Source organism: Tasmannia lanceolata, unplaced genomic scaffold (genome assembly GCF_043159265.1).
Source record: "Tasmannia lanceolata isolate RefF3 unplaced genomic scaffold, GAP_Taslan_0.1 ptg000003l, whole genome shotgun sequence".
Classification (NCBI taxonomy): domain Eukaryota; kingdom Viridiplantae; phylum Streptophyta; class Magnoliopsida; order Canellales; family Winteraceae; genus Tasmannia; species Tasmannia lanceolata.
Window position 1 is genome coordinate 63,990,503 of NW_027518680.1, and position 26,842 is coordinate 64,017,344.

The window sequence follows — 26,842 nt, forward strand, 5'->3', positions numbered from 1 at the left end:
AAAGAGGGTGAAGGAAACTGCCACATCTTTGGATTTCCAATTTCTTATTTCCACAGCAAACTTAGAAATCTGATTTTTTCACTGTCCGCTGCTGAATTAGAAATCCAAGAATTTGATCCGATCCAAATTATATTTCAAAAAGGGCTGCAAATGTGAGAAATCCAAATCAAATTCTTCTCGGCATCCAAACGGGCCCTTATGGAAAATTTATTAATCTTAATTCATCTTTGTAAGTGTCACTATCAAAACTTCTTCGTTAAGCTATGCAAGGACTCCCCCTTTTCTTCCGCGGGCCACCCACTTGTAGTGTCAAAAGGGTAGTCAGAAATACACTAGAGGGTGTGGCCGCGAAGGAAAAGGGGGCAGATGTATCATCTCCCTTCTTAGATTGCTAATTTATGATGGGACTGATGAATCCTAATTTATGATTTGTCATGTGAGGTTGGCCGAACATTTGTACATGACCGAAGATTGCATGAGAGGGTCTTGCCAATTGCCATATAGATGGGTCATGCCCCAAAAGTATTCTCTGTAGGACCATCAAATGAAGGGTTTAGATCATCCATATAGGTGGGCCCGTTTGTGAAAGAATGGTAGTTGGAGACAAATCAGACGCAATGGACAAAAGCAGCGGGTTCGACAAATGGGTATTATAGTCCTCTTAATGGTGGGACCCACCATTGACTAAAAGGCTCCATAGGAAGTGATATATTTGCTGCTTTTTTTTAACTTGGGACAAACACCTCTAGTGTATTTATGAGTTACGAACTTATGGCTACTTTTACACCAGAGGAGGCTGCCCCCAAGTGAAAAAAAAGGGAACAGTATATCATTTCCCTTTTGGACCGAGATGCGAGGGCGAAGACCAGATATGAGAGATGGGAGAGTGGAGAGTATAGGGAGGGGGTGCTGGTGGGGCGAGGAGAGATGGGAAGGTGGAGAGTCCATAGTAGAGATGGGATATCATGTAGGATAGGAGAGATGGGAGGGGTTTGAGGCTTGAATTAATCCCTCAAAATTTTTACCCCTAGGAGGGTCAGGAGTCCTTTTTTTTTCTTCTTTTCTTTTGATGGCATAGGGTATCCCAGACCCCAATTTTTAAGGCAGGACTATTCCCTATGGATGCGTGCGATCACCCATAAACCACGCTCATCGGGTAAGCCGGGGAATTTAAACTCTTGTCACTAGGGAGCACACCTCTGACTTTAAGCCAAAGAGCCAGGACTGGGTTTGCAAGGAGTAACTTTTTAGTAACGTAAAAGGACCATTTGAAATATTTTACTGGTGAAACAGACACAAAACAAACTTTTAAGCTGAAATAAACACATACAAATAACAAATTTCACTTTCATTTAGAGGCGAGGGATAAACACACCAGAAAAGGTAAACCCTATCAATATTCGGATAAACACACCAGAGAAGGCAGTTGAGGGTTCTCCAAGATTGTCTCTCTCAGTAACCCTCCAATAGCAGCAAGATCCTCTGCCAAAGCAGCATCAGAATTTAGTTTACACGAGCCTGTATCTGGAGGGGACCAAGAACAGAATTTTGGACCAATAACATTCACAATCTCACAGACACGACTTATGCAGAAGAGGACAGCCACCTCAAGTAAAATAACTTAATAATCAATAAGACAAGATTTGTAAAAAGTTAGCATGTGACTATTATCTCCTGCAAAAGTGGGCCACAAAATGGCTTGCCGCGAAATTGCCAAGCAAACCCCCAGCACTCTGTTATCTACTATAATAAGCCGGGATGAAAAGAGAGAGTTTTTTCGATTTTTTTGAAAAATCCGTGAGAATTACACCTCACATTTTTTTACTTTTTTGAACAAATGCCCCCATTCAACTCATATAATTGCAATCCTACCCCTCCCCCCTCCCCTCTTTTATGCTTTTAACAAAGGCACCCATTAGAGCCGTATAATTTTGATCTTACCCCCCTCCTTTATGATTTTTTAATTAAAAAACTATAGGGTGATCTTGACCATCTGATTTAAGATAAGAGGAATTATGGAAACATCTATAGATTGGAGGGCTAGGATCGGCCTATGGAAATGATTTTTGGGGCACAACCTATTTATGTTGTGTTTCATCACATGGACGGTTTGGATCAATCTATCACGTGGTCCGTACCGTTCTTTGTCGGCCCGTGCATGGTTTTTTACTAGTACAACATGGGCTATTATAGGCCTTTATTTTTAGGCTCGAAATTGCCGAGCAAACCCCCGTAATTGGCATGAATAATGTTGTCGCAGAGCGCATGCGTGTGTAGTGCGAAATTAATGGAAACCATTCAATTAAAGATTGTTTGTTGGTTTTCTCCTTCTTTTGGAAACACACGCCTCTTTGTAGACGTCTCTAGATAAAGTAGTCATGCTGACGTGTATAAGTTGCTGAACGGGTTACGCGTCTGCCCGGTGACCGCCTTATGACACGTCACCACATGACGGTGACGGTCGCACAAACGTAACGCACCAAAACGAAAATATAAGAAAAACTACACATTAAATGACCCTAAAGCTCCCTATCTTTAATTTATTGTCGAAATCGTCCTCCCCCTTTCTCTTTTCTCACATTTTAATTTCCTACAAGTTAAGACTTGCTCCAAAGAGGTTTTAATTTCCTTACGATCAAATCCACAAAGTATTTTATATGGATCTGATCTTAGCCATTGATCGTCACCATGTGGTATTGAAAAAAAAAAAAAAAATCTCCAATTCACTAAAAAATATTTCATTAGAACTCTAAACTTAGTCCGCCCGTTCGCCAAATAAGTGATTAGGTCTATTCTCTTGTTTGAAACATTTTAAGAGCATTAATAAATGTTTATAGTCAACAATAACTAACGCCCTGTTAGTTTGAGATTGTGACAACCGAAACCGATTGTGAACGTCGAACCGATTAATGGACTCAAAATTACAACTAATTTTTTTTTTTCATGATCAACTGGGGTCTTCAAGTGCTGAGAGAGGAGTAGGGCAGTGGGAGGAGAGAGATTTGAGAGGGCACAATTGAGAGGAGCTTGAAAAGTAGCTAAAAATCCAATCGTATTTTCAGTAGAGTTTTTGTTTCTTGATTTTTAGCCACTTTTCATAACTTTGAGACAATAGTTTCCTAATTTTTAGCCAATTCATCCTCATCTTCACTTGGAGGCACCAATTTATCATGAAATAAAAATTCATGGTAAATGTAATTTTGAGTCCAGTAATCAGTTTGCGGCTCACACCTAAGAAACAAACCATTTGTGTTTGGATTGAAGGATTCTTGAATTGGAAAAATATTTCTACAATTTAGAACTTTTTTAAACAAAAAGAAAAGGATCTCTTGAACCCACCCTATTCAATTTTACTTAGAGGGGACTTCAATTTATGGTAATATTCCTCTAAATTAATTATAACCATTTCATTTCCATCTAGAAGAAAATTTTCCACAAGAAAAAATTCCTGTAAAAATGTTTATCTTGTAATCCAAATAGGGCATTTGGATCTAGGAAAAAAGAGAAAATTATGAAAAATATTTATTTATAAAAGAATTCTCCTTAAAAAATAAAATTCCAAGCGTCTATTATAAAATTTATAGAATAAAAAAATTCGGTACGTGCAACACTCACAAAGGCTACAGTTGCTAAGTCTTGTCTTTTTTTGTCCCGATTTTGAGAATCGATTATAACATAATCATGAGTCCTTTTGAGAATCAATTGTTTCGGCTTATTGCCTTTCCCATGAGAACCTTTTGTATTTTGCTTCTTCTTTGTGGCTGTTGGGTTATTAGCTCTTGGCTTTTGACCTCCCTGGCTGTAATCTCTTTGTTTTTTCTAATGAATCTGGTAGGAGTCCTGCCTAACCCCAGCTTGCTCATAAAAAAGGAAAAAGATAAAAAAAAAGGGACAGACGAAGCTTCTTTCACGGGAAAACAGTATATAATTGTGGGTAGTTTGGTCATTTTAGTAGGGTTTTCTTTTTTCACGTTTTTCTTTAGTCGGCTAACGTTGACGTTAAGTGAAGAATACGTATGTATGTATGTATGTATACATATATACATAAAGAGTGGAATGTTGGTTTTGCAAGGAAAGTAAAGGCGAAAGAAAGGGGCGAAACAAGGAGTTATCAGATACCAAAGAGAGGAAGGGAAAGACGCAACGCTTCTTCTCCATATCTCTCTACCTTTAGACTTGCGCTTTTGTTAGAGGCTTTTGGGTTTGGATCCATGGCTACTGGGTTTGATTGCCCGGAATCCGGTACTTGTGCGGGAATTGCTTTCGAGTTCCCGGCGGTGGATTCCCCGTCGTCATCACCGCCGCGGAAGGTTCCGAAGAGGGTAAGAAAGCGGCTTCTGGAGAGCAAGAGCCCTTCTAGCGTTGAAGAAATTGAAGCCAAGCTCAAAGAAGCCCATCTCCGTAGACAGGTTTGTTTTAAGATTATGTGGCTTTTAGGTCTGAATTTTCTTTTTATGCATAGATTTTCTGTAGAGGGCTTTCTGCTTACTCTCTTGGTTAGACTTAGCCCTGTTTGTTTTGGATTTTGAGAACCGATTGTGACTCCCAAACTGATTATTGGACTCAAAATTAAACGTGAATTTCAGTCCAATCATCAGTTTTAGACCCCCAATCGGTTCCGGTTTTGTGCAAGTTATCTTCTCTCTCTCTCTCTCTCTCTCTCTCTCTCTCTCTCTCTCTCTTGTATGTTCTATATTCTGATTTAATTATATTTTTGCCTTGGCATATGCTGATCTCTCTAATTCTCTATTCTGATTTTATTTGTTTTTGCTTCATTAGGGTTTTGGTTCTATTTTTATGGCGTGGCGTTTTATTTGTCCTCTTCTTTCTTTCATATATCTTTTTTTTTCCCGTTTTGTGCGTTGTGATTTGCGTAGCCTTGGGAACTTGAATCTTCGTTTCTCTCTCTCTCCCTCTCTCTCTCTCTCTCTCTCTCTCCTGATTTTACATCTTTTGCTTGGCATATGGTGGTCTATCAGATTCTTCATTCTGAATTTATTTGTTTTTGCTTGACATATGTCCAGAATTTCCTTTGTTCGATGTAAATCAGTTCTTATTTTGCCCTTGTAAGTCATTTGTTTGTTCTTTCAAGATAACTTGTTCTAAAGATTTGATTTCCTATGTTTTTGTTCCTTTCTGTATTCTTTTATGGGTAGCTGTAAGGCGACAGAAATTGTTTTCTTTTATTACAGCGAGGAGAAGTGGCCAAATTAAAATTTAGATTTCTGTTTTTTTTCTTTGCCTGGTGACAGTTTGGTTGCTATCTGATCTTCTGGTGTCTTTACCTAATTTTCACATAAATATGTTGCTGTTCCTGCTCTTTGTATTTGGTTTTGTTGCTTAGTTGGTGTAATTGTTTTTGTTGACAATGACAGCGAGGGCGATGCCTGCTTCTTTCTTTCTTCCTTTCTCTCTTTTTTTTTTATTTATCTTCAAATTTCTAAATATGAAGTGGCTCTTTTTGTTCACTCAATTCTCTACTTTGATTCAATTTTGCATTATAGATAACATTACATTTTATTGCTTGCTTGTTTTCTCCTATTCTTTTGTTCGTAAATGCTGTGTTTTTGTAGAGTTAATGCATAGAAATGATCTTGTCTAAATGTGGTTTACATGCAGCAATTTCACGAGTGGTTGTCAACCAAGGCCCGTCCGAAGCCAAGAAGTCCTTCATGGTCTTCCCAAGATGAAGACCTTGGTCAGCGTCTTGAAGCGAAGCTTTATGCAGCTGAGCAGAAAAGGTAATTTTGTGTGATGGTTGGTTCCTACCTTATGTATTTCCCCCCTTTCATATGCTTGATTTTCACGTTCTGCTTAATTTAAGATTTAAGATGTTTAGATTTTAAATTGGGTTTTACAGTTTCGTGTTCCTATCCAAATTCTAAAGTGGTTTTTTAAGTTCAAACTTCTTATGACAGCAAACACGGCTATCTTTAAAACATAAACTTAACATAAGGAGATTTTGTATTTCAATATTTGTGATACTGTTTATTGTGAACTGTAAAGAAATTTCACTGTTAGAACTTTTTAATTGTTTCACTAAAGATGCTCACTCAGGGTTCTAACTTTTTCCTTTACTGTTACTCTTCTTGTTGGAATTATTGTTTGCTTGACTTTTGATTTATGCACTCACATGATAGGTTGAGTATTTTGGCAAAGGCTCAGAGGCGGCTAGCTAGGTTGGATGAGCTGCGGCAAGCAGCGAAAACTGCGGTAGAAATGCGTTTTGAGAAGGAACGTGAGGAGCTTGGCACAAAAGTTGAATTGCGTGTACAACAGGCTGAATTGAATCGGATGCTTCTACGCAAGGCTCATAGACAACGAAGGGCTGAAGCTCAAGAGAAGACCGCCAAATTGTTGTTGCAGAGGATGCTCCATGATAGCAAGTACAAAGAGCGTGTCCGTATTGCAATTTCCCAGAAACGCGCTGCCGCAGAGAAGAAGCGGTTAGGACTATTAGAAGCAGAGAAGACACGTGCGCGTGCAAGAGTAATGCAAGCACGACGGGTGGCCAAGTCTGTGTGTCACCAACGAGAGATTGAGAGAAGACGATTGAAAGATCAATTGGAAGATCGGCTTCAGAGGGTATGCGAAATAAATGCCTGTTTTTATTCGTTGCGTCCATTTTCCTGTTGCCCTTTGTTAATTTTCTTAGATAATTTCATTAATGAACAGGCAAAGATACAGAGGGCAGAGTACTTGAGGCAGAGAGGAAACCCCCATATTACTTCAAATGTGAATTGGAATAAGATGCACAAGCATGGGGATTTCCTTTCTAGAAAATTAGCAAGGTGTGTTTCATTTTAAGAATGTTCATGTTGTTCGACTTCTTTCTACTTTCAGTTTGGGTGGGTCATTCCAGTTAGTCTGACAACCGAGGTTTGATGCTTTTTATCAACAAAATTCCAGTAAAGTTCTGAGTTTTCAACTTTTGGGGGCAAATTGTTTATTCAAGTTGAAGAGGCTGAAAAATAGAATTATTTTTTGAGAACTGCGTTCCTTAGTTATTTCTATTTTGAAATACGGGACTGGGTTTTTAAATTGCAAATATGTGTTCAGGTGCTGGAGGCAGTTTCTCAGATCGAGGAGAACAACTTTTGCTTTGACGAAAGCATATGATGGCTTACAAATCAATGAGAAGTCTGTTAGGTCGATGCCCTTTGAGCAGCTTGCTGGCTCCATCGAATCGCCTGCAAATCTTCAAATGGTTAAATCTTTACTTGATAGGTTGGAAAGCCGTTTCACCCTTTCACATGCTAGTCCTTCAAGTTCAGATAATATTGATCATCTGCTAAGACGCCTGGCTTCTCCAAGTAGAAGGGGCAGGTCTAGTAGTAAAGCAAACAGGAGCAGAGGGACAAATAAAGGGTCCAATAAAGAAGTGAAAATTCCAGATTCAAAGAAGTTTTCGAGGTATCCATCAAGGGTAGTGCTCTGTTCTTATATGATATTGGGTCACCCAGATGCAGTTTTCAGTGGACAGGGGGAGCGTGAGACCACTCTCGCTGAGTCAGCTGCAAAATTCATTCGAGAATTTGAGTTTTTGGTCAAGATTATATTAGAAGGTCCTCTGCAAGGTACTACTAGTGCTGGCTCGTCAACCCAACTGACCTTCAGATCCCAGCTGGCGGCTTTTGATGCGGCATGGTGTTCTTACCTATACCATTTTGTGGTGTGGAAGGTCAAGGATGCTAGGTCTTTAGAGGACGACTTGGTTAAAGCAGCTTGCCAACTTGAGCTTTCTATGATGCAGACATGTAAGCTCACTCCTAATGGGAGTAGTGGTGATCTTAGTCTTGATATGAAATCTATCCAGAAACAGGTTCTCTAGTCTGCTCCATAATTACAGTTTTAAGATTCTTTTCTGTCTTAGTGTTACTCATTAGTCTATAACTAAGGCTTCTTACTAATGACATTTTCTGTTTATAACCATAATTTTAATTGCTAGTAGTCTCTATGATTAACACTTTGATGTCGTCTTTTGATGTTCGTAGGTTTCAGAAGATCAGAAACTTCTAAAGGAGAAGGTGCAAAATCTGAGTGGCAGCGCTGGGATTGAACGGATGGAATGTGCTCTCTCGGAAACACGTTCTAAATTCTTTGAAGCAAAGGAGAATGGGAGCCCTTTGGTGTCACCGGTTGCACATATTTCTTCTTCGAAATTTGATTCTTCAGTTCCTCCTTTTGCTTTGGTCTCAGATGAAAGAATCTCAGCCGAGGGTCGTGGAAACTCAAGCCATGCAGTGCACTCCTATTCTAAAGATGCCTCTTCCTCACTCAAAGTTGGTTCAAGTGCCTCTGGAAGTGTAGAGGGTCATTTCAGTTCATCTGTAACTGAGAAGTTACCATCTGAGAATGAACTGCTCGTAAATGAAATTGTCCATGATGTTCGTGGGGCTTTTACTGACAGCTTTGATATCCAAGACAAAGATCAGAATGACATCAAGGTTAGTGGATTATTAGATGTTCATCTGCACCTATACAAAATTTATCCAAAAGTATCTACTGATTTATATACATGGTAACAATATTCCAAAACTTCTAAAAACTTCCCTTTACCTGCTAGAGCCTGTTACAGTTCCCAGAAAGCTATAAATAGCCGATAAAAAAATGTTTAGTAAGGAGTTGAGTGCTATTATCAAAACATGTGAGTGCGGATGTCTATCTTCTTAGATTTTATTCTTATAAACACAACTACACAAGACATGGGCATTTTGGTCATTTTGCAGTTTGACCTCTGGTTTTCTATCTCGTCTTCCTTCTCACCATGGTTACTTCTCTTTTCCTCCCGTCACCTCTCTCCCTCTCCATGAATTCAGTGCTGTTTCAGTAGGTTCTTTACTGCCGCTATTTCCCCATAATGGTCTTTCAACTTTGAGGGCTTTTATCCACCGGTCAGTGGCCCAGGTGGTGGTACCAAGGTTGATGGAGCAATGCTGTTGGTGCCGGTGATGAATGCTGTGATAGCAGCAAGGGCGACATTCATTCTTAGGTCGAATGTCTTGTCCGAGATTGGTTTCACTAGGAGAGCGACCACATATGCATTAAATTTGAGGATCCACATTTTAAAATAGTTGTGAAGTCATAGAGTTTGTTGCCGTAGTTATTTGCATGCAGAGTTCTATCTGTTATGGATGGCATTGAAAAATGAGAACAGAAGGTGACTGAGGAGTGAGGATAGATGAGAGGGTGAAAGTTTTTTAGTGGGGCATGATATGATTTATCACAGTTGTGTTGTCATTTCTGGTGATAGTTGGTATTGCTGAGACAACGAGGGCAATGGTGGGGGTTGGTCAGGAAGGACAGGTTCAATCGGTTGGAAAGTCAACTGTCCACAATTACTAAGATGCCCATGCTTTATGGTTTTTAAAATAAAAAATTTAGGAGTAATTCGGTCCCAAAATATTGAACTTTTTCTATTAAATTATCATTCTCCATATACATAGATATTAGGGATTTGATAATTTGAATCATAACAGTTGTCGGAAATGCCCTGGGGTGTTTTTTCTTCTTTTTTTTTGTTGGTCGTGTGTGGGGGGTGGGGGTGGGGGTGGGGGGGTGAAATCGCATTTCCTTGGAAACGTGTTTCGGGAATAAAATGAAACATAAAAAATTATAATTGAGGAGATGTTTTGAAACATGTGAGACACGCTTGGAAAACTTATATGAAACACATAGGGTTTGTAGAGGCACCATCGGTGGAGCTATTTCATGACTTGTTTGCCATGGCTTTTGACAAGGATGCTTTCGCTGAAGATTGTTTTGAGAGGTCTGAGCTGTGGGTCTCTTGATAAATTAATTTTAGGTGGAACTTTTTATCAAGAGACCCTGTTACAGTTCCCAGAAAGCTATAAATAGCCGATAAAAAAGTGTTTAGTAAGGAGTTGAGTGCTATTATCAAAACATGTGAGGGCGGATGTCTATCTTCTTAGATTTTATTCTTATAAACACAACTACACAAGACATGGGCATTTTGGTCATTTTGCAGTTTGACCTCTGGTTTTCTATCTCGTCTTCCTTCTCACCATGGTTACTTCTCTTTTCCTCCCGTCACCTCTCTCCCTCTCCATGAATTCAGTGCTGTTTCAGTAGGTTCTTTACTGCCGCTATTTCCCCATAATGGTCTTTCAACTTTGAGGGCTTTTATCCACCGGTCAGTGGCCCAGGTGGTGGTACCAAGGTTGATGGAGCAATGCTGTTGGTGCCGGTGATGAATGCTGTGATAGCAGCAAGGGCGACATTCATTCTTAGGTCGAATGTCTTGTCCGAGATTGGTTTCACTAGGAGAGCGACCCAATATGCATTAAATTTGAGGATCCACATTTTAAAATAGTTGTGAAGTCATAGAGTTTGTTGCCGTAGTTATTTGCATGCAGAGTTCTATCTGTTATGGATGGCATTGAAAAATGAGAACAGAAGGTGACTGAGGAGTGAGGATAGATGAGAGGGTGAAAGTTTTTTAGTGGGGCATGATATGATTTATCACAGTTGTGTTGTCATTTCTGGTGATAGTTGGTATTGCTGAGACAACGAGGGCAATGGTGGGGTTGGTCAGGAAGGACAGGTTCAATCGGTTGGAAAGTCAACTGACCACAATTACTAAGATGCCCATGCTTTATGGTTTTTAAAATAAAAAATTTAGGAGTAATTCGGTCCCAAAATATTGAACTTTTTCTATTAAATTATCGTTCTCCATATACATAGATATTAGGGATTTGATAATTTGAATCATAACAGTTGTAGGAAATGCCCTGGGGTGGTTTTTTTTTTGTTGGTGTGTGTGTGGGGTGGGGGGTGAAAATCGCATTTCCTTGGAAACGTGTTTCGGGAACAAAAAGAAACAAAATAAAAATTGAGGAGATGTTTTGAAACATGTGAGACACGCTTGGAAAACTTATATGAAACACATAGGGTCTGTAGAGGCACCATCGGTGGAGCTATTTCATGCTTGTTTGCCGTGGCGAATGCTTTCGCTGAAGATTGTTTTGAGAGGTCTGAGCTGTGGGTCTCTTGATAAATTAATTTTCGGCGGAACTTTTTATCAGGAGACCCACACCTCTATATATCTGCCCCTCCCTCCCCCCCTCCCCCCCCCCCCCCCCACACACACACACACACACACATATACCTATATATATTTATGTATATTAGATGGAAATATACTGGTGATCATAGTTTTATAACTCCCCCACGTCATCGTGGACTCCTCCAAGTCGACTCTCTTTTCCCTTGGCCGTGTTCCACGTTTTGCCACCGTGTTTTGCGTTTTGCCCTATAGAGTCAACAAAAACTCCTTTGACTCTCCTGAGTTATGACTGCATCAGCCGTGTACTCAGCCGTGTCAAACCGTGTTCTTGTCCGTATCCGCGCCGAGTTTTTTTGGCCGCATTTTGACCTGCATCCGTGTTTTTAAACACCGCTACTAGTCATTGTTTCTTTCCTTTTGATTAATTAATTCTCCTAATGGAATATTTAACATTATAATATATATATATATATATATATATATATATATATATATATATATATATATCATAGTTCTAAATTTCGTGTGAAACTTTTCGGTAAATTTCAGTAAATTCCGGTCAATTCCGGTCAATTTCGGCCGAAATCCAGAACGAAACGAAATTTTCGTCATTTCGTTCCGGTTTTCGGCCGAAACCGAAACGTTTCGTCCATTTCGGACGAAACGAAACGAAATTTACAACTGTGATACACACACACACAAACATATAAAGGGTTACTGATAGGGAATGTGTGTTCAGAATTCAGATATGTGCAAAACATTCTGATAGCTCATCTTTCTCAACTGGCAGGCAAAAATCAAAGTGACGATGGAGAAGGCTTTCTGGGATGGAATTGCAGAATCTATGAAACAAGACAAACCTGACTATGGTCAGTTAATCCATCTCATGAAGGAGGTGAGGGATGAACTGTCCGAGATGGCTCCTCAGAGTTGGAAGCAACAGATTCTTGACACTATTGATCTTGACATTCTCTCTCAGGTATGTTACTACCTAAAACAACTATTGCATGCCTAATGCCAAATACTATTGTATTTATGTGTTTCAATGGTCTATAGTTTTTTCTTATTGGGAACAATGTTCAATGGTCTAGTTAGGGGAGTGTCTAGGCGATTTTTCAAAAAAGACAATTAGCAGATCCATTTTTTCAAGAGAGGAAAGCCACCTCATAGCCAAAATTGTCTTATTCAAGTCATGAGGCTCATAACTTCATATGAGGTGGCACTTCTCCTGAAAAAGAGGGGCTGCAAAATTGCTTTTGCGAAATTGCCTAGACACTTCCCTATAATTATAGCCCTGTTAGTTCACTCTCTTTGCAATCTTCAATATTATATCCTACTTACAAGTACCACTTGTGATAGAATAAGCTTATATGTTCTCCTTTTTCTTGCTTCAACAAAGGTACTCAAGTCAGGTACCCATGATGTGAATTATCTTGGGAGTATATTGGAGTACACATTAGTCACACTACAGAAGCTTTCTGCTCCAGCAAATGATGATGACATGAGAATGGCCCACGCAAAATTACTGAATGAATTGGCACAGATAGATCCTACTGATGACAAATTAAGCGCTTCTTTCATCATTGCAATGGTTAAGGGTCTGCGCTTTGTTTTGGAACAGATACAGGTTTGTTTTTGTGCTTCTGGAAACACCATGCAACAGTCTTTTATCACCATTGATGCATACATGTCTTCAAAATGAATCCATTGGCGTCATTATCAGCAAATTTTCTCATATACAATAAATTAACATGAGATGAAAGATAGTCTAGTCGCCATTAATGGATAAATTATGTCCGCTCTTTGTTTTGGAGAGATACAGGTTTGTTTTTGTGCTTCTGGAAACCATGGAAAATTCTGTTTATCACCATTGATGGACGTATTATGTCTTCAAAATGAAATCCATTAAAAACTAGATGAAATAGTTTTTCTTTGAGATTTAAAGTCGCGACTTTTTTTGGACAGATTCTTAAGAAAGAAATTAGCAAAGCGCGTATCCGACTTATGGAACCTCTCATAAAGGGGCCAGCTGGGTTGGATTATTTGCAGAAGGCATTTGCTGATCGCTATGGACATCCATCTGATGCTGTGAGCTCTCTTCCGCAAACAGCGCAGTGGCTTGCATCTCTTGTGGACGATGCAGAACAGGAGTGGAATGAACATAAAGATTCTCTCTCTGCTTTGGCGATGAGCCACACAGATTCTTTACCGTCTTCTCAGGGTATTCCACCTGCCACCCTTCGTACCGGAGGCAGTGTTTCGATGGCTTTGAATCACAGCCTCCCAGTTTCTTCTCCCATGACTTCTAAAGCAGGTTTGTGCACTTGATTCCATTTTGTCATGCTTATTGCCTGAATGAACGAGAGGTTATTTTAAAGAACGCCTTTTTGGAGTGCATAATACCTTTAGGCCTTATTATTCTTGTGGGCCATTCTCAAGAACAAGGAGTTTCTAGAAATCACGAAAGGGTATTTGTGAATTTTGAAACAAGAATGTTTTGTTAATCACTGGTGGGTCCCATTATTTCCCACCAACGGATGCCCTGGGGAACCCATTAGTTTGCGATCGAGCCCAGCTTTCTGTTTCCCCTTTTAGATGATGCGTCACTTTATACTATTTCTGCTTTATTGTTTGATCAGGAGATGATCAGCTACGTGAATGCAAGGGAGAAAGGATCGATGTGTTATTGAGGGTTGGATTGTTAAGGTTGGCATGTGGAATAGAAGGGGTAACTCAGGAGACACTACCTGAGACTCTTAAACTCAATTTTGCAAGACTAAGGGATGTTCAGAGCCAACTCCAGAAGGTCATTGTCATCTGTACAAGGTGATTAACTTGTCTACAGTGGATTTTGCATTCTGTTCTGTGTTTGCGTATCTATCTTTCTTAATCTATTCCCGTTTTTGTTATTACTCTACAGCATGTTGGTTATCCGTCAGATCCTTGTCAGCGAGAAGTCAGCCACTCATCCTATGGACATGGATACTGTCGTCTCCGATTCTGTTAAAAGTCTCTCGATGCTCTTGGATAGTGCCTCAGATGTGGGCATTGCGGAAATTGTGGAATCAATCAATTGGTCATCATTTTCAGAAATAGGCGGCGAAATGGTGGGGATCCAAGCAAAGAAAAAGATGCTGGCAAGTATGTTAGCTAAGAGCGTAAGAGCTGAGGATCCTGTATTTGCAAAGGTAGCCCGTGCCGTGTATCTGGCAGTACGGGGAATTGTGTTTGGTGGGAGCACTGCCCAGGGACATAAGTTAGCGGAGACAGCCCTCCGGCGAGTGGGGGCTGCACTTCTTTATGAACGGGTGGCAGAGGCAGCGGGGTTGCTGGTGGTGATGGCAACTGTGTCGGGTCAGGTTCATGGACCATGGTTTGGGTGTTTGCTTGCTAGTATGTGATTAAATGAAACTTTTATTTTATCCTGTTTCTTGTACATAACAAGTATACATCTGCTGTAGAAAAAGTCTCAGATGTGTGTAAATTGTGTTAAATAGAAGGTAGGAATGTGTTAAATATTGATTTGAACTAGAATAAAAGGTTCCCTCTACTTTTACTGCCGTTTTTCTTTTCCCTCATTTTAGCATTTCTCATATTTTTTGGTTGATTCCATCCGGATGTAATAAAACATGGGAAATGCTTACAGGAAAGCCACTTATCACATCCAGCCATAATTTCTGACAAGATCTACTGTCTCAATCTCACATGAAAGTGGAAGGTGTAAGTAGTGTCCCGCTACCTCTCTGATAAGGCAACTACCACGTCGGGCGCCACTCGTCCAGGTTCCAAACAGAGTAGTATGTCAAGCCCTGCGTCTCCGAGGTCCCAAACAGAGTAGTATGTCAAGCCCTGCGGCTCCGACGAACGCCTGGGTCTGCTCTAGGAGAGTCTCCCACCTCGATCGAATCTCTCCCAATGACCCAACCCCTAGTGGTCATTCAGGGGTGCACAAAAAAAAAGAAAAAAAGAAAAAAGAACAAAACAATAAGTCAAATAAAACCGGAGAAAGACTCGCAATTATTTGAACTTAAGGAGACAATTGTCAAGTCCAAGGACATAACCTCCCCTATAAAGTTCAAATGACCATGAGCCTGTCACTGAAAACAACCCTTGTGATATTCACAAAAGTGGGCGCCAAGTACGCCCCTAAGGCTCTGTTCACTTGCGTTCCCGAGAAGCAAGTCCCTGGAAAAGAGTCTCTTTTCTCCTTGACAAGACCTTGACAAGATAGAATTCTAGTGTTCACTTGCTTTTCTGAGAAAGTAACAAGCCTAGATGGAAAATGTCAATTAATGACATGAAAATTACCAAAAATATGTGGAAATGTCTCTTTTCTCACAAGTGTGGGAAACAAAATCCCACTATTTTGGTCGGATTTGCTTTCCTGGGAAAACTAGTGAAAAAAGGTGGGCAAGCAATTTCTCGGGAAACCTTTTCCTGCGCAGTTCCTGCGCACGTGAACAGGCGCGGGAAACCTTTTCCTACACAGTTTTCCCGGATTTCTTTTCCTATTGTCACGTCAGATTTCCGGGAAACCTTTTCTTTTCCTTTCTCGGGAAAACAAGTGAACAGAGCCTAAGTGAACATTCACTCAAAATCTCCTATTAGTATGCATTTGTTGGTCATGCTGCAGATGCTTCCTAATAATCTTGTAGGGACCCCGGTCCCTAAAACAGTTAGGGGTCTAACCGTAGCCGTGACTATTTTTTTAGCAGGCTGCTTACTGTCACTATAGTTCTCCATTTTGTACATTGATGAGAAAAATGCCATTGAAGTTCTCTATTTTGTTCCCTGCTTTATATAAAAAAAAAACAAAAAGCTGTAGAGAACGGGATTCAGAATAGCCCTGGTGTTGGCCCACCAGTTCATGTACGATGATTGGGTCTGCGAATCTTGTTGGCCGCAACAAGTATGGGCCATTGATCTTGGGCCCACTTTCATTGGATGATACTAGCCACTTGGTCAATGGTGATGACAAATGCATCCTACCCCCATTGTGTAAACAGGATCAAGGTCTCTGCAAACCTAACCTTGTTTCATCTCTTGAGCTGGAGAAGAGCAAATCCATCACCTCTGAATCTTAACAGGGGTACGTAGTTTCATCCCTCATTTTCTTTAGTTTCCATTCTTGTATGTCCCTCTGTTCAAACACCCATGACGATAAACAAAGGCTGAACTTTCGTATTTATTTTTCTACTATGCCACAAAATTAATTTAAAACATATTTATTTGGCCAGCTAATCAACATACCGAGTCACCTGGTCGACTCAAGCCATAATTGTCCTAGTCTAAGTTTGAAACTATGCTTGATACATAAGATATAATAACCACATACCACCGCCTTGGCATTGACAACCACATTCATTTCTAACTACCTAATGTTACAGCCCACCTAATCTATTATTACAACCACTACCTTTTTAAGGGTTCATTGCTAAAAGTTTATGGAGAGAGAGAGAGAGAGAGTAGCTTTCATTAATTTTATATTGAGCAACATAGGCATATGATAAATCAAAGAGTAACTTTGCAACTTGGTAAGAGTGTAATTGTATTTGTTATATGCTATACATCATGGGATGACATGAGCAACCTTGGAGATTATTAAAGGCTACTAATATTGGCACTACCATGTTTTGACAATTGAGTAACTCACCTTGTGTTCTCCTTTTCAATAAGCTTCTTAGAGCTTTTTGGGGAATTGTGAACAATTGACAACTGGTTAAGTAGTAAATAGGGGTGTAAACGAGCCGAGCCGAGCCGAGCTTGGCCAGGCTCAGCTCGGCTCGTTAAGCTCAAAAGCTCGGCTCGTTAAGCTCAAAAGCTCGGCTCGGCTCGGGCTCGAACCAGGCTCGGGCTCTGCTCGGCTCGGTCAGGCTCGGCCAGGCTCGCGAGCCTTACCGAGCTCGGGTTATATTATGTTCACACCCCTCATCTTCCCTGGACAGCCCTACTGGTGTAATTTGACTACTTTTTTTACACTATGGAGGGTGGTCCTAGTAACAAATGGGGTTCCAAAAATGAAGTGACATATTCCCCCCCCCCCTTTCACTCCCTGGACAACCCTTTTAATGTATAAATTAATATAATATATATATATATTTAAATATATTAAATTCTTAACGAGTCATAACGAGCCGAGCCGAGCCGAGCCTGGCCTAAATTAGGCTCGGCTCGTTAAGCTTAACAAGCCTGGTGAGCCGGCTCGGCTCGGCTCGTTAAGGATTCGAGCCGAGCTCGAGCGAGCCTCCGAGCCAGAGCCAAAATTGACACCCTTAGTAGTAAAACACAAGGTCATTTAGTGCAATTATCAAAACATGTCAGGGCAATATTAGTAGCGTTATTAAAATTTTATAATAGGTAATGGTTTCTGAGCTCAAGCTCAGATAGAATTTCTGAGCTCAAGTTTTTAACTAGTGTGTCTGCCTATGATGTTTGGGTTATGTTAGATATTGATTCTATAGGACCTAACATAGATAGGGTGTCCCTAAGAAATCATTTCCATAGGATCATCGTAAGCGTTGATTTGTGGAGGTTTAAAATGGACGTCTACAACATGGTCCATTTTGTGCCTCTACAGATTGAACGGTTAGGGTGATCACATGAAGATGGTTTGTTAGGAACAACCTATATACCTATGTGAGGTTCTATGGAATGAATGGGTTGGATGAGTCAAACAACATGGGAGATGCCCTATATGAAAACTCTACCTCAGATTTCCTATATGAGCTTGAGCTTAGATACTGCGCCCCCATTTTATAAATATAATTTCCCCCTTAGCTATAGCTATTACATATCTTTTGAATGTAAATCTCTATACCTATTAACTACTTTACTAACAAACAATTATGTTGAGGGAACCTATATGCTATTTTTTACTGTAATATATGAAATAAAGAATAATTATTTTTGTATATACATAAATATTCTTCACATGAAAACAAAATATCTTAAAAATAATAAATATATTTTTATGTATACATAAATATTCTACACATGAGAGCAAAATATCTTAAAAATAATAAACATAGATAGAAAAAATAACAATGAAAAACCTAATTATCCCATAGTCTAAATTAAAGGATTTTTCATCACATAAAACTAAGAAGAAACAAAGTGCATCCTAAGGAGCTCGAATCCATTGAATCGTAGGATAGCCACAAGTCTAGCCTCGTGCAATTTTGGTCCCATAGCTACATAAAATACAATAAAACATATTTATTTGGCCCGCTAATTAACTCACTGTCGACTCAAGCAAGTAACCGGGTCCGAGTTTGCAATCCATGCCTGATTATAAGACCTAATTTTAGCTGCCTTTGATCATGAACCCATGGACGGTCTGGATTGAAGAACAGATTCGACGTGAAATTATCAAAAATACCCATAATCAATGAATGAGTATTAGGTTAATTGGGTAATTGATGCACCTTGATTAAATTAATAGGGGATTTGCTAGCGTCCATTGCAGAAGACATTCCGCAGAGTGTCTGTTGCATGACAGAACAGCCACCTCAGATGAATTAAACGAATAAGACAAAATCTGAGCCTATGTGGCTTGCTCCCTCGTGCAACGAAATGCCTTGTGCGATGGACACTAGCAAATCACAATTAATAGATATAGATGGATTAGTGTAGGCCAACCACATCTAATTGAAAGTTAGAGAAGCTAGATTTGATATGATAAGATCAAAATAGCTTACATGTTAAGATTTTTATGATTAGCAGAATACGATCAAGACACTTTTTTTTAATAATATGACACTGGTCCCCACTACTATGCATCAAACTGAGGGATCTAACCCCATCGCAAGATCCGATCGACCCACTGTTTCAACATGCAGATGCGGGCTGAAACACAGCCAAGCAAATCCATAGTCGACTCAGCATGACTCAACCTGGTTAACGTGGCTGAATACTCGATTGACACGGTCATAACTCGAGAGTGCCAGAGGAGTTTTGATTGATTTTATAGGGAAAAAAATGGGCTCAACAGCCAATCAGGCGATGAGTAAAAGATCAGTGAAAGAGGTGAGTGTTTACATTGTATTTTTTCGTGCTTGGTTTCTTAGAATCTATATGGTATTAGATTAATCAAATCAATGATAATTCTATTATCATGACTGCTCTTTGATCAAATTCTAACAGCAATAACCGGATCCACCACTAGCTTAAACAACCACATTCATTGCAATAACTACCTAATCAATTATTCCAACAACCACCTTTGAAGGGCTCCATTGTTCCAAGTTTATTTAGAGAGACAGAGAGAGTGAATAAGTATTTGCTTGGGAAGATCATATCACAAAAATCAGAGAAGTTGGAAAATAAAAGTAGTGCCAATATCGAAAGAAGGGGAGTGTGAATGAGTGTGGATATCCATCTCCATGGTTGATTTCAGTTTATGAGTGCACATCTGAACTAAGAAGTTGAAGGACATAGTCCATGTGCACCTAATGCAAATGGAAAAAAAAGAAATCTTGTTTAATCAAACTGATAAACAAAATTCGAAAATCTAAGAGTGCGTGCTCTATTAAAAAAAATCTATACGTTTTCCACTTGCTAACAGTTTACTATTTTCTTATAACTATACACAACTTACAATTACATGTTCAACGTTTCCATTATTAATCTGCATTAAGGAAAGGAAATTATATGATAATATTCAATAATTAATACTAACACACGCTAATTACGAGACTGAGGCCTTCTCCGATACGCCTCTTTGCAGACCGAAACGGGTTTCTGCGAAGGCAAGCAAAGCTGAAGAGAAGTGGGGCAGCTCCACAAACAGTTATCTCCCAAACTACCCGAAACCGAAACACGCCGGAAAAAACCTGCCGGAACATTCCCATTCAAAAAGTTCCCGTCCAAAAACAATCGCAAGATAGACTCTTTCTCCCCGTACTCCTTGGGAATGGCACCACGCAATTTATTATACCTCAGTGAAAGAGCAGAGAGCAGAGGAAAATTCACGAAATTTACGGGCAGCTGCCCCTCGATCTTGTTGAAACTGAGATCGACGGCCACGAGCTGGCTATTAGAATAGGTGGGGTTGAAAATCTCGACACGTGTAAGGCTGTTGTTGGCCAGATCGATCTGCTGAAGAGAAGGGAGAAGGAAAAACCAGTTTTTGAGAGTCCCTGTTAAATTGTTGGAGCTGAGCTCTATCACTTCTAATTGGGTCAGACCTTGGAAGGATGACTGTAGAATAGGCCCAGAAAGTGAATTGGCTTTGAGGGCGAGGTTGGATAGATTGGGAGGCAGATTGGGCAAGGGGCCATAAAAGAAATTGTAGCTGAGGTCCAGAATTTTCAAGGAAGGGAGGAATTTGAGTGTTTGTGGGAGAGTGCCTGTAAGGGCATTATGGGAAATGTCTAGTTCTTGGAGGTTTTTTAGGAGGAAGGAAGGAGGGAGGGTGGATGAGAAGGAATTGGATTTTAAGTAGAGGGTTTGGAGGTTGGAGAGGGTAAAAAGGGAAGGAGGGAGTTGGCCGTAGAAGGAATTGTCGGAGAGGTCGAGGTGGGTGAGTTGGGTGAGGTTGGAGAGGAAAGGGGAGAGGGTTCCGACGTAGCCAGCTGGGTCGAGGACGAGTGAGGTGACTCGGGTGGAATCGGGGCTGCAGGTGAGACCGCAGATGAAGTGGGTGGTTCGAGGGGTAGAGCAGGGATCGAAGGTGAAATCCCAAGAGGCGAGGCAAGACCAGGGTGAGATGGAAGTGGGTTTGATGAGAGATTTGAAGGATGTTAGAGCGAAGATATCGGATGGGAGGGTGAGGGCTTGGAGAGTGGTGGCGAGACACAGGAAAAGCAGAGCTCCATGTAAATGAAACGAGCGCTGCTGAGAAGACATGGTGAACAGTAAGTTATGATGATGCTATTTCTTGGTTCTTCTTCTTCTTCCTCCTCCTCCTCTTTATCTTCCTTGATTGATTGTGCTGAAGCCGTGCAAGAGATAGAGAGAGAGAGAGAGAGAGAGAGGTTGGAAGAAGGGGGAGAAAAGAAGGTGGAGCAGACTTTGGGTGAGAGATTCGGTTTCAAAGCTGTCATCAACTAACTGTATGTCTGTAGGTCCACTCCATACCGACGCTAGAAAGACAAAGCCCTGTTTGGGTTAGAGGAAAGTTCTGGAAAAGTTTGGAAAGAAAAAGCTTTATCTAATATTTCTTGCTTTTCTAGTGTTTGTTTACCATGAACAGAAGATAAGTTGAAGCTTTACACAGAGTGACCTTCAATTTACAATGATATTCCCCTCAATTAATCATAAACATTGTTATTTCCTTCTGGATTTTGGAAAGGAACCATTTTCCCAAGAAAATTTTATGCCATAATTTTTTTCCTGGTAATCTAAACATGAAGGTAGTGAAAAGAAGACTAACTTACGGAAGCATAGGATCATTTTTTTAAAGGGGATTGATTGCTCAAAATTGACCTCACTCCACCATTGTCAGACGGGTGACAGCATGTCGACCGTTTAGATTATCTTGACCAGGGTGATCATATGTCCTTCACCCATCAGGACTCTTGTGTTGATTTTTGGGTCGACAAGCCAAAAATTGATTTTTGGAGATATTATATGCAGTCCACACGCAATGGCATGCATTTTTTATGAAGTGTAGTAGGGTCCTTGGACCGTCCAAACCATTCATTAATTAGATCCTTACTATAATATAATACGCTGTGGTAGCTCCAGAAATTATCTCCATAGGATGATCTTAACTCCTTAGCATATTGGAAGGTTCGGTCCAAAATTAATTATTAGACTCAAAATTAAATGCAATTTTGAGTTAAATAATCAGTAATTTCTCAAAATAAAAAAGAGAAAAGTACGGAATGAGTGTACAAGTTTCAAGAAATTACGGATTTCTAGTACTTTTTAAAACAAGCATGAAACACGGGTGATTCTTCAAAATCGGATGGAAAAAAAACCCTGATACCCTTCTAACATCAACATAAATCTCCTTTTTCATTACTGCCTATTAAATTGGCGCGCTTCACATGGCTTCTTTTGGTTCGTCTGAATGTGTATTTCAGCCGACAGAACCTTGGGTTCGTTTCTATCTTGGCCGTCGAAAATAACTAGAGACGGATGGATGCTTAACACGTGTTGAAAAACTTTTTAGAACGCTAGCGCCTCTATACACAGCCGGTTTAGTTTGGATTTGAAATCTTTCTTTGAACCCAGAGTCCCTTGGGTTCTTTTAAATCTTGGCCCGCCCATATGCATAGATGATCGGATCCAAGACACGTGGAAATCAATATGAAACGGTGACGTCTTTTAATAATATCGCCTCTCTGTATGAGATTCCGCCAGCGTACGTTATTTCCGTCGGCACACTCCTTGATATTCCGGCGACGTTCTCTAGAATCCGGCGGTGTATTTGATATTCCAGCGGCGTACTCAAGAATCTGGCATCGTTCTAGGCCAAAAGAGACGTGAGAAATAATAAAATGTTCAATAACGTCGCCGTTCTAAGCCAAAAGAGATGTGAGCCGTTATTATCCAAACGATACACATGCACTCCCCTTATGACGTGATTTGACGTGAAAAGTGGGCAGCTTTAACGCTTTTTGATGATAATGATTGACGTTCTCTTCCATCAGGAAGGTAACATACGAGGACGCTGATCATGTCAGAAGGGTATTGGGGTCTTTTCGCCACCCCTTTTTGAAGAATCCCCCGTGTTTAATTCTTATTTTAAAAGGTACCCGAAATCCGTAATTGCTCGAAACTATGACACTCATTCCGTACTTTTCTCATTAAACAAACAAGCAGTGTTGCGAGTACCATGAGGCATTCAAATGCAAAAGTAAACCCGTTTTCCTCTCCCTATCGCATGACATGTATAACACAAATTAATAACTGCTTTTCATGACAAAAATGCTCTCTTTGTGATAAAATAGGCAAAAAAATCTATTCTGAGTGAATGACCCAGACACCTTCAAACAAGAGCCTCTTGTTATCATTTTCCAAAGCATAGAAGAAGCAAAAAGGGTGCTCCAAAGTATCATTCTTCGTGGTGATAAGAATCTAACATTATTACTGTGTATTCTCATTAGAAATTCAATCATATAATTAGCTACTTAGGGTACGTTCGGCTACCATGAATATTTTTTCCATGATAAACTAGTGTCTCCAAGTGGTGAGAGAGGGGTAAGGCAGGTGAAGTGGCTAAAAATAAGGAAACAAAAAACTCTATAGCCACTTCTCACCCTAATCTCAATCGTGCTCTCTCAAATCTCTCTCCTTCTCCCACCCGCCTTAACCCTCTCTCACCACTTGGAGACATTAATTTATCATGAAAAAAAATTAGGGATGCCAGACATGGCTCCTAATTCCATCGTACATTTATTATCTACTTTTATATTTGGAACAACGATTAACTTTATTCAGAGCATAAAGGAGATAGATTGACATCAATGCGGAGAGAGGATCCCGAGTAAACCGTGACCTTTATTGGCACTTCTAGGAACGAGAACAAAAGAGAGGAAATTATCATTTACCATAGAACTAATCTTCATGATGAATGCTCGTGCCTTGAACTAAAGAAATGACATTTGAAGTTATTGCACACTTTTAATCCCAAATGCCCACCTCCATGAACCCATCTTCAGTGGCAAAGCCCCTAAACATTCCGGTCGTGTTGAACCCGTATGCCACCTCCCCATCCTTAGAGACGGCAATAAGGCCAGCCTTACCTTCATCCAACCTCTCCTTGATCACATAGTCAACAGCATCTTGGAGGGAGAGACCCTTGTATTCCATCACAGCTGCAACATCTCTAGCCATAGTCGCACGTATGATTGCTTCACCTTCGCCAGTGCATGAGATGGCACAAAGTTGACAGGCATAGGTCCCTGAACCTATCAAAGGAGAGTCACCAATGCGGCCGCTCATCTTATTCATGAGGCCGCCCGTGGAGGTGGCTGCAGCACATCGCCCTTGGGCGTCCACCACGACACACCCAACAGTTTCTTGTGAGTATAGGCTGATTGGGAGGCCGTTCATTTGTAAGGTGGTGTTGCCTGCTCCAGCACCTACACTACATGTATCCATAGGGACTCTGTAATCGAACTGTGCATAGCAAAACATGGTAATGAAATTATTAGGAAATCATTACCCCACAGAATTATGTACTTTCGAATTCAACTGAGAACAGAAAATTATGTATTACATTTTCATCCCCTTCTCATAGTAGATAAACAAATAGGTCTTGATAACATTAAAATTCAAGACCTTTCCGGGTTAAGGCTTGTGTTGGTTTGGATTGGGATTGGAGTGATGCAACCATGGGCTAGGGATGGCCTCAACCTGACTCAAACTGACCGAAGGGGCTATTAAGAAGTTCTGTTTCTTAATAATAAGCTACTGATATTGGCACTACCATGTTTTAATAATTACACAAACTGATCAGTTTATCTTTTCTTTTTTAATGGGGTTATGAGAACTTTTGGGAGCTGTTTAAACAGGAAAAGACCAGCTGAGTTTGTGCGAATATTAAAATATATATTATAGTGCCCACATGAGTTGGCAAAAAAAAAAAAAAACAAAAGGAAAAGAACTAAAACAAGGTATACCGTAATTGTCTTTGCCTCTTTGGCAAGCTTTAACATGCCCACGTTTTCCTCGGTGATAAAGAACGTATTGTCCACGAGTTGAACACCCTTCACATAAGAAAAGAAACACGTCACTTCCTTTTCTCCCCTCTTATTGATATTGCCACTCTTAAAATGAATCATCATGCAACCTTGTGAGTTTGAAGATTAGAATTTAGAACCTGTTGCCTAGCGAAATCCTCAGCGCCAGCGAAGGCAAGATAGGAATGAGGAGATTTATCCATGACCAGCCTTGCTAGCGATATGGGATTCTTCACGGTTGTAACACCCGAAACGGCCCCACACCTCCTCTTAGGGCCGTCCATGATGCTAGCTTCCATCTCCACCGTTCCTTTCTCCGTTAGAGCTGATCCACGTCCTGAATTGAAAAGTGGGTCCGTTTCTAGTTCCCTTACCTGAAATAAAAAAAATATACATAAGAAAAATGCTGATAAGATTTGAGACGCATTCGTGTCATGTGGATACGATCTTCATCGAATGATCTTAGCCCTGTGATCCATCAAGCCTCCTTCTTGGGTTTTTCCAAGAAAATCTAAGAAACATGTATAAAGAGTGGTAATTAAGTAGATGGTGATGAAAGGGAGAAGTGACACAAGAGTCATAAACTGAAAGCAATCTTGAGATAAAAGAAAGCATAAGTAGGGAAGAGAAGAGTGAAGAAGAAGATGATTTGTACGACGAGTTCGACGACATCAATAGCAGGAAGAGAAGAGCGGAGAGCAGAGACGCCCAAATGCAGGCAGCGTGTGATAAGTTTTTGGGCCTCTTCTTGACGTTGTTGGGGCAACTTTGGATCAACACCAGCACCTCCATGCACCCCAATTGCCCATCCTCCACCTTCCATTATCTCTCTCTCTCTCTCTCTCTCTCTCTCTCTCTCTCTCTCTCTCTCTCTCTCTCTCTCTCTCTCTCTCTCTCTCTCTCTTCTCTTTCTTTCGCACCACCAAGGAAATGTACGTAGTTTCTCCCTTTGCTCCCACGTTCATCATTTATAAGCTTTTCCAGTCGTGAAAGATCTCTATATTTGATGCTTGTGTTAACGGGCTGTATAGTCTTCCACGCCTCTCCTCTTTCTTCTCCCACAACTAAGCAGTTGTACCGCATCCAGCTTGTACCCCGACTTCTTGTTTTCTTTCTATTTTTAATCATACCAAACTACCAAATGTAGGTTATTTCAATCGTAAGGCTACTATCTTGTGCACGTGCATAATGTTTACTCGGGCCCACTAAGGTGTAAGTGCGTAATGGCGTCGTAGAAGGAGCTACCTGAGAAGAAAGAAAGAAGGAAAAAAAAAACACCAAGTAGGCTACCCAAGGGCAATGGATGTGGAAAGGTGGAGGAATGTTATGGTCCTAAGTGGGGACATGCCTAGGTATAGGACAAGGTGGAACCCAGGTTGGTATGAGATAGGTTTATAGTGCCCAGCCTAATGCGTGAAATCACTCCTCGGGCTTTTGGTGGTTACGTACATAACATTTGGTTGGTAGGAGAGTAACATTGGCATCCAACTCATTTTGTTATTGGCTCAAGTGGTGCCTGAGAAAATGTCTCTTTGCCAGACCGAGACCGCTTGGTTCGCCCCATGATGCTCAGACGCAAGAAATGGGTCTGTATATGCCCATACGGACGGCTAGGTGAAGACACGGTTTTAGAAACTCCCCACATGCGATCCTGTGTAGCCCACTTCTTGACATTCATCACTTTCATCTTCATAAAAAGTCCATCAAATATTGTTTTCATGAATTTTTTCCCCAATTTTCTTTTCCCTAGATCGAAACACCCGGGTTTAGTTTTTTCTATACAAAAGCAGCCGCTCCAAACACGACTCTGCATCTCTATCATGCAAGAAAATGCTTCCTTTTTATATTACAGTGGGCCCGATATATTGGGTTTAGAGAGCACCTCTTGGGCTTCTTAAGAGGTGTTATTGTCTTCCCAAAAACATAAGAATAGATAGATATGTGGAACACTTTTTCTCGAGTTTCGTCGTCATTTCTTATAAAATTTGGAAATATCAGTTACACCCTCCTTCCCTTATGATTTTTTGACCTTTTTGGTCTTGTTCCACAGTCGTTAGTCTTTCATCCAAATCCAACATCTTATTAAATAAACGGTTTGGATCCGATAAGGATCTGACTGTGTGCCTCTGTGTTTTGTGGTTTCAAATTCTCATTCTTATCATACTTAGTTAATACCGTGTCATCT

The 26,842-nt window shown here is 40.4% G+C and overlaps 3 protein-coding genes across 4 annotated transcripts; 1 reads left to right on the forward strand and 2 right to left on the reverse strand.

Annotated features, from left to right (window-relative positions):
• Nucleotides 1-4,057: 4,057 nt before the first annotated feature.
• LOC143858571 (uncharacterized) lies at nt 4,058-14,586 on the forward strand. Its single transcript, XM_077369241.1, has 11 exons — nt 4,058-4,409; nt 5,620-5,741; nt 6,141-6,585; nt 6,676-6,791; nt 7,060-7,822; nt 7,995-8,447; nt 11,817-12,005; nt 12,426-12,653; nt 12,992-13,340; nt 13,666-13,852; nt 13,947-14,586. Exons 1-11 carry the CDS (start codon nt 4,212-4,214, stop codon nt 14,425-14,427), a joined length of 3,531 nt encoding a protein of 1,176 aa, XP_077225356.1. The 5' UTR covers nt 4,058-4,211; the 3' UTR covers nt 14,428-14,586.
• Nucleotides 14,587-19,531: 4,945 nt separating this feature from the next.
• LOC143858580 (uncharacterized) lies at nt 19,532-21,125 on the reverse strand. Its single transcript, XM_077369253.1, has one exon. It carries the CDS (start codon nt 20,870-20,872, stop codon nt 19,709-19,711), a length of 1,164 nt encoding a protein of 387 aa, XP_077225368.1. The 5' UTR covers nt 20,873-21,125; the 3' UTR covers nt 19,532-19,708.
• Nucleotides 21,126-23,451: 2,326 nt separating this feature from the next.
• LOC143858587 (putative isoaspartyl peptidase/L-asparaginase 2) lies at nt 23,452-25,668 on the reverse strand. 2 transcript variants are annotated; one of them, XM_077369265.1, is made up of 5 exons: nt 25,515-25,668; nt 25,313-25,482; nt 24,798-25,031; nt 24,598-24,684; nt 23,452-24,094 (listed from the first exon to the last, which is right to left on the reverse strand). In XM_077369265.1, exons 2-5 carry the CDS (start codon nt 25,478-25,480, stop codon nt 23,597-23,599), a joined length of 987 nt encoding a protein of 328 aa, XP_077225380.1. In that variant the 5' UTR covers nt 25,481-25,482; nt 25,515-25,668; the 3' UTR covers nt 23,452-23,596. The 2 variants fall into 2 exon arrangements, with proteins under 2 accessions (XP_077225380.1, XP_077225390.1); XM_077369275.1 differs by having other exon boundaries at nt 25,313-25,629.
• Nucleotides 25,669-26,842: the final 1,174 nt, after the last annotated feature.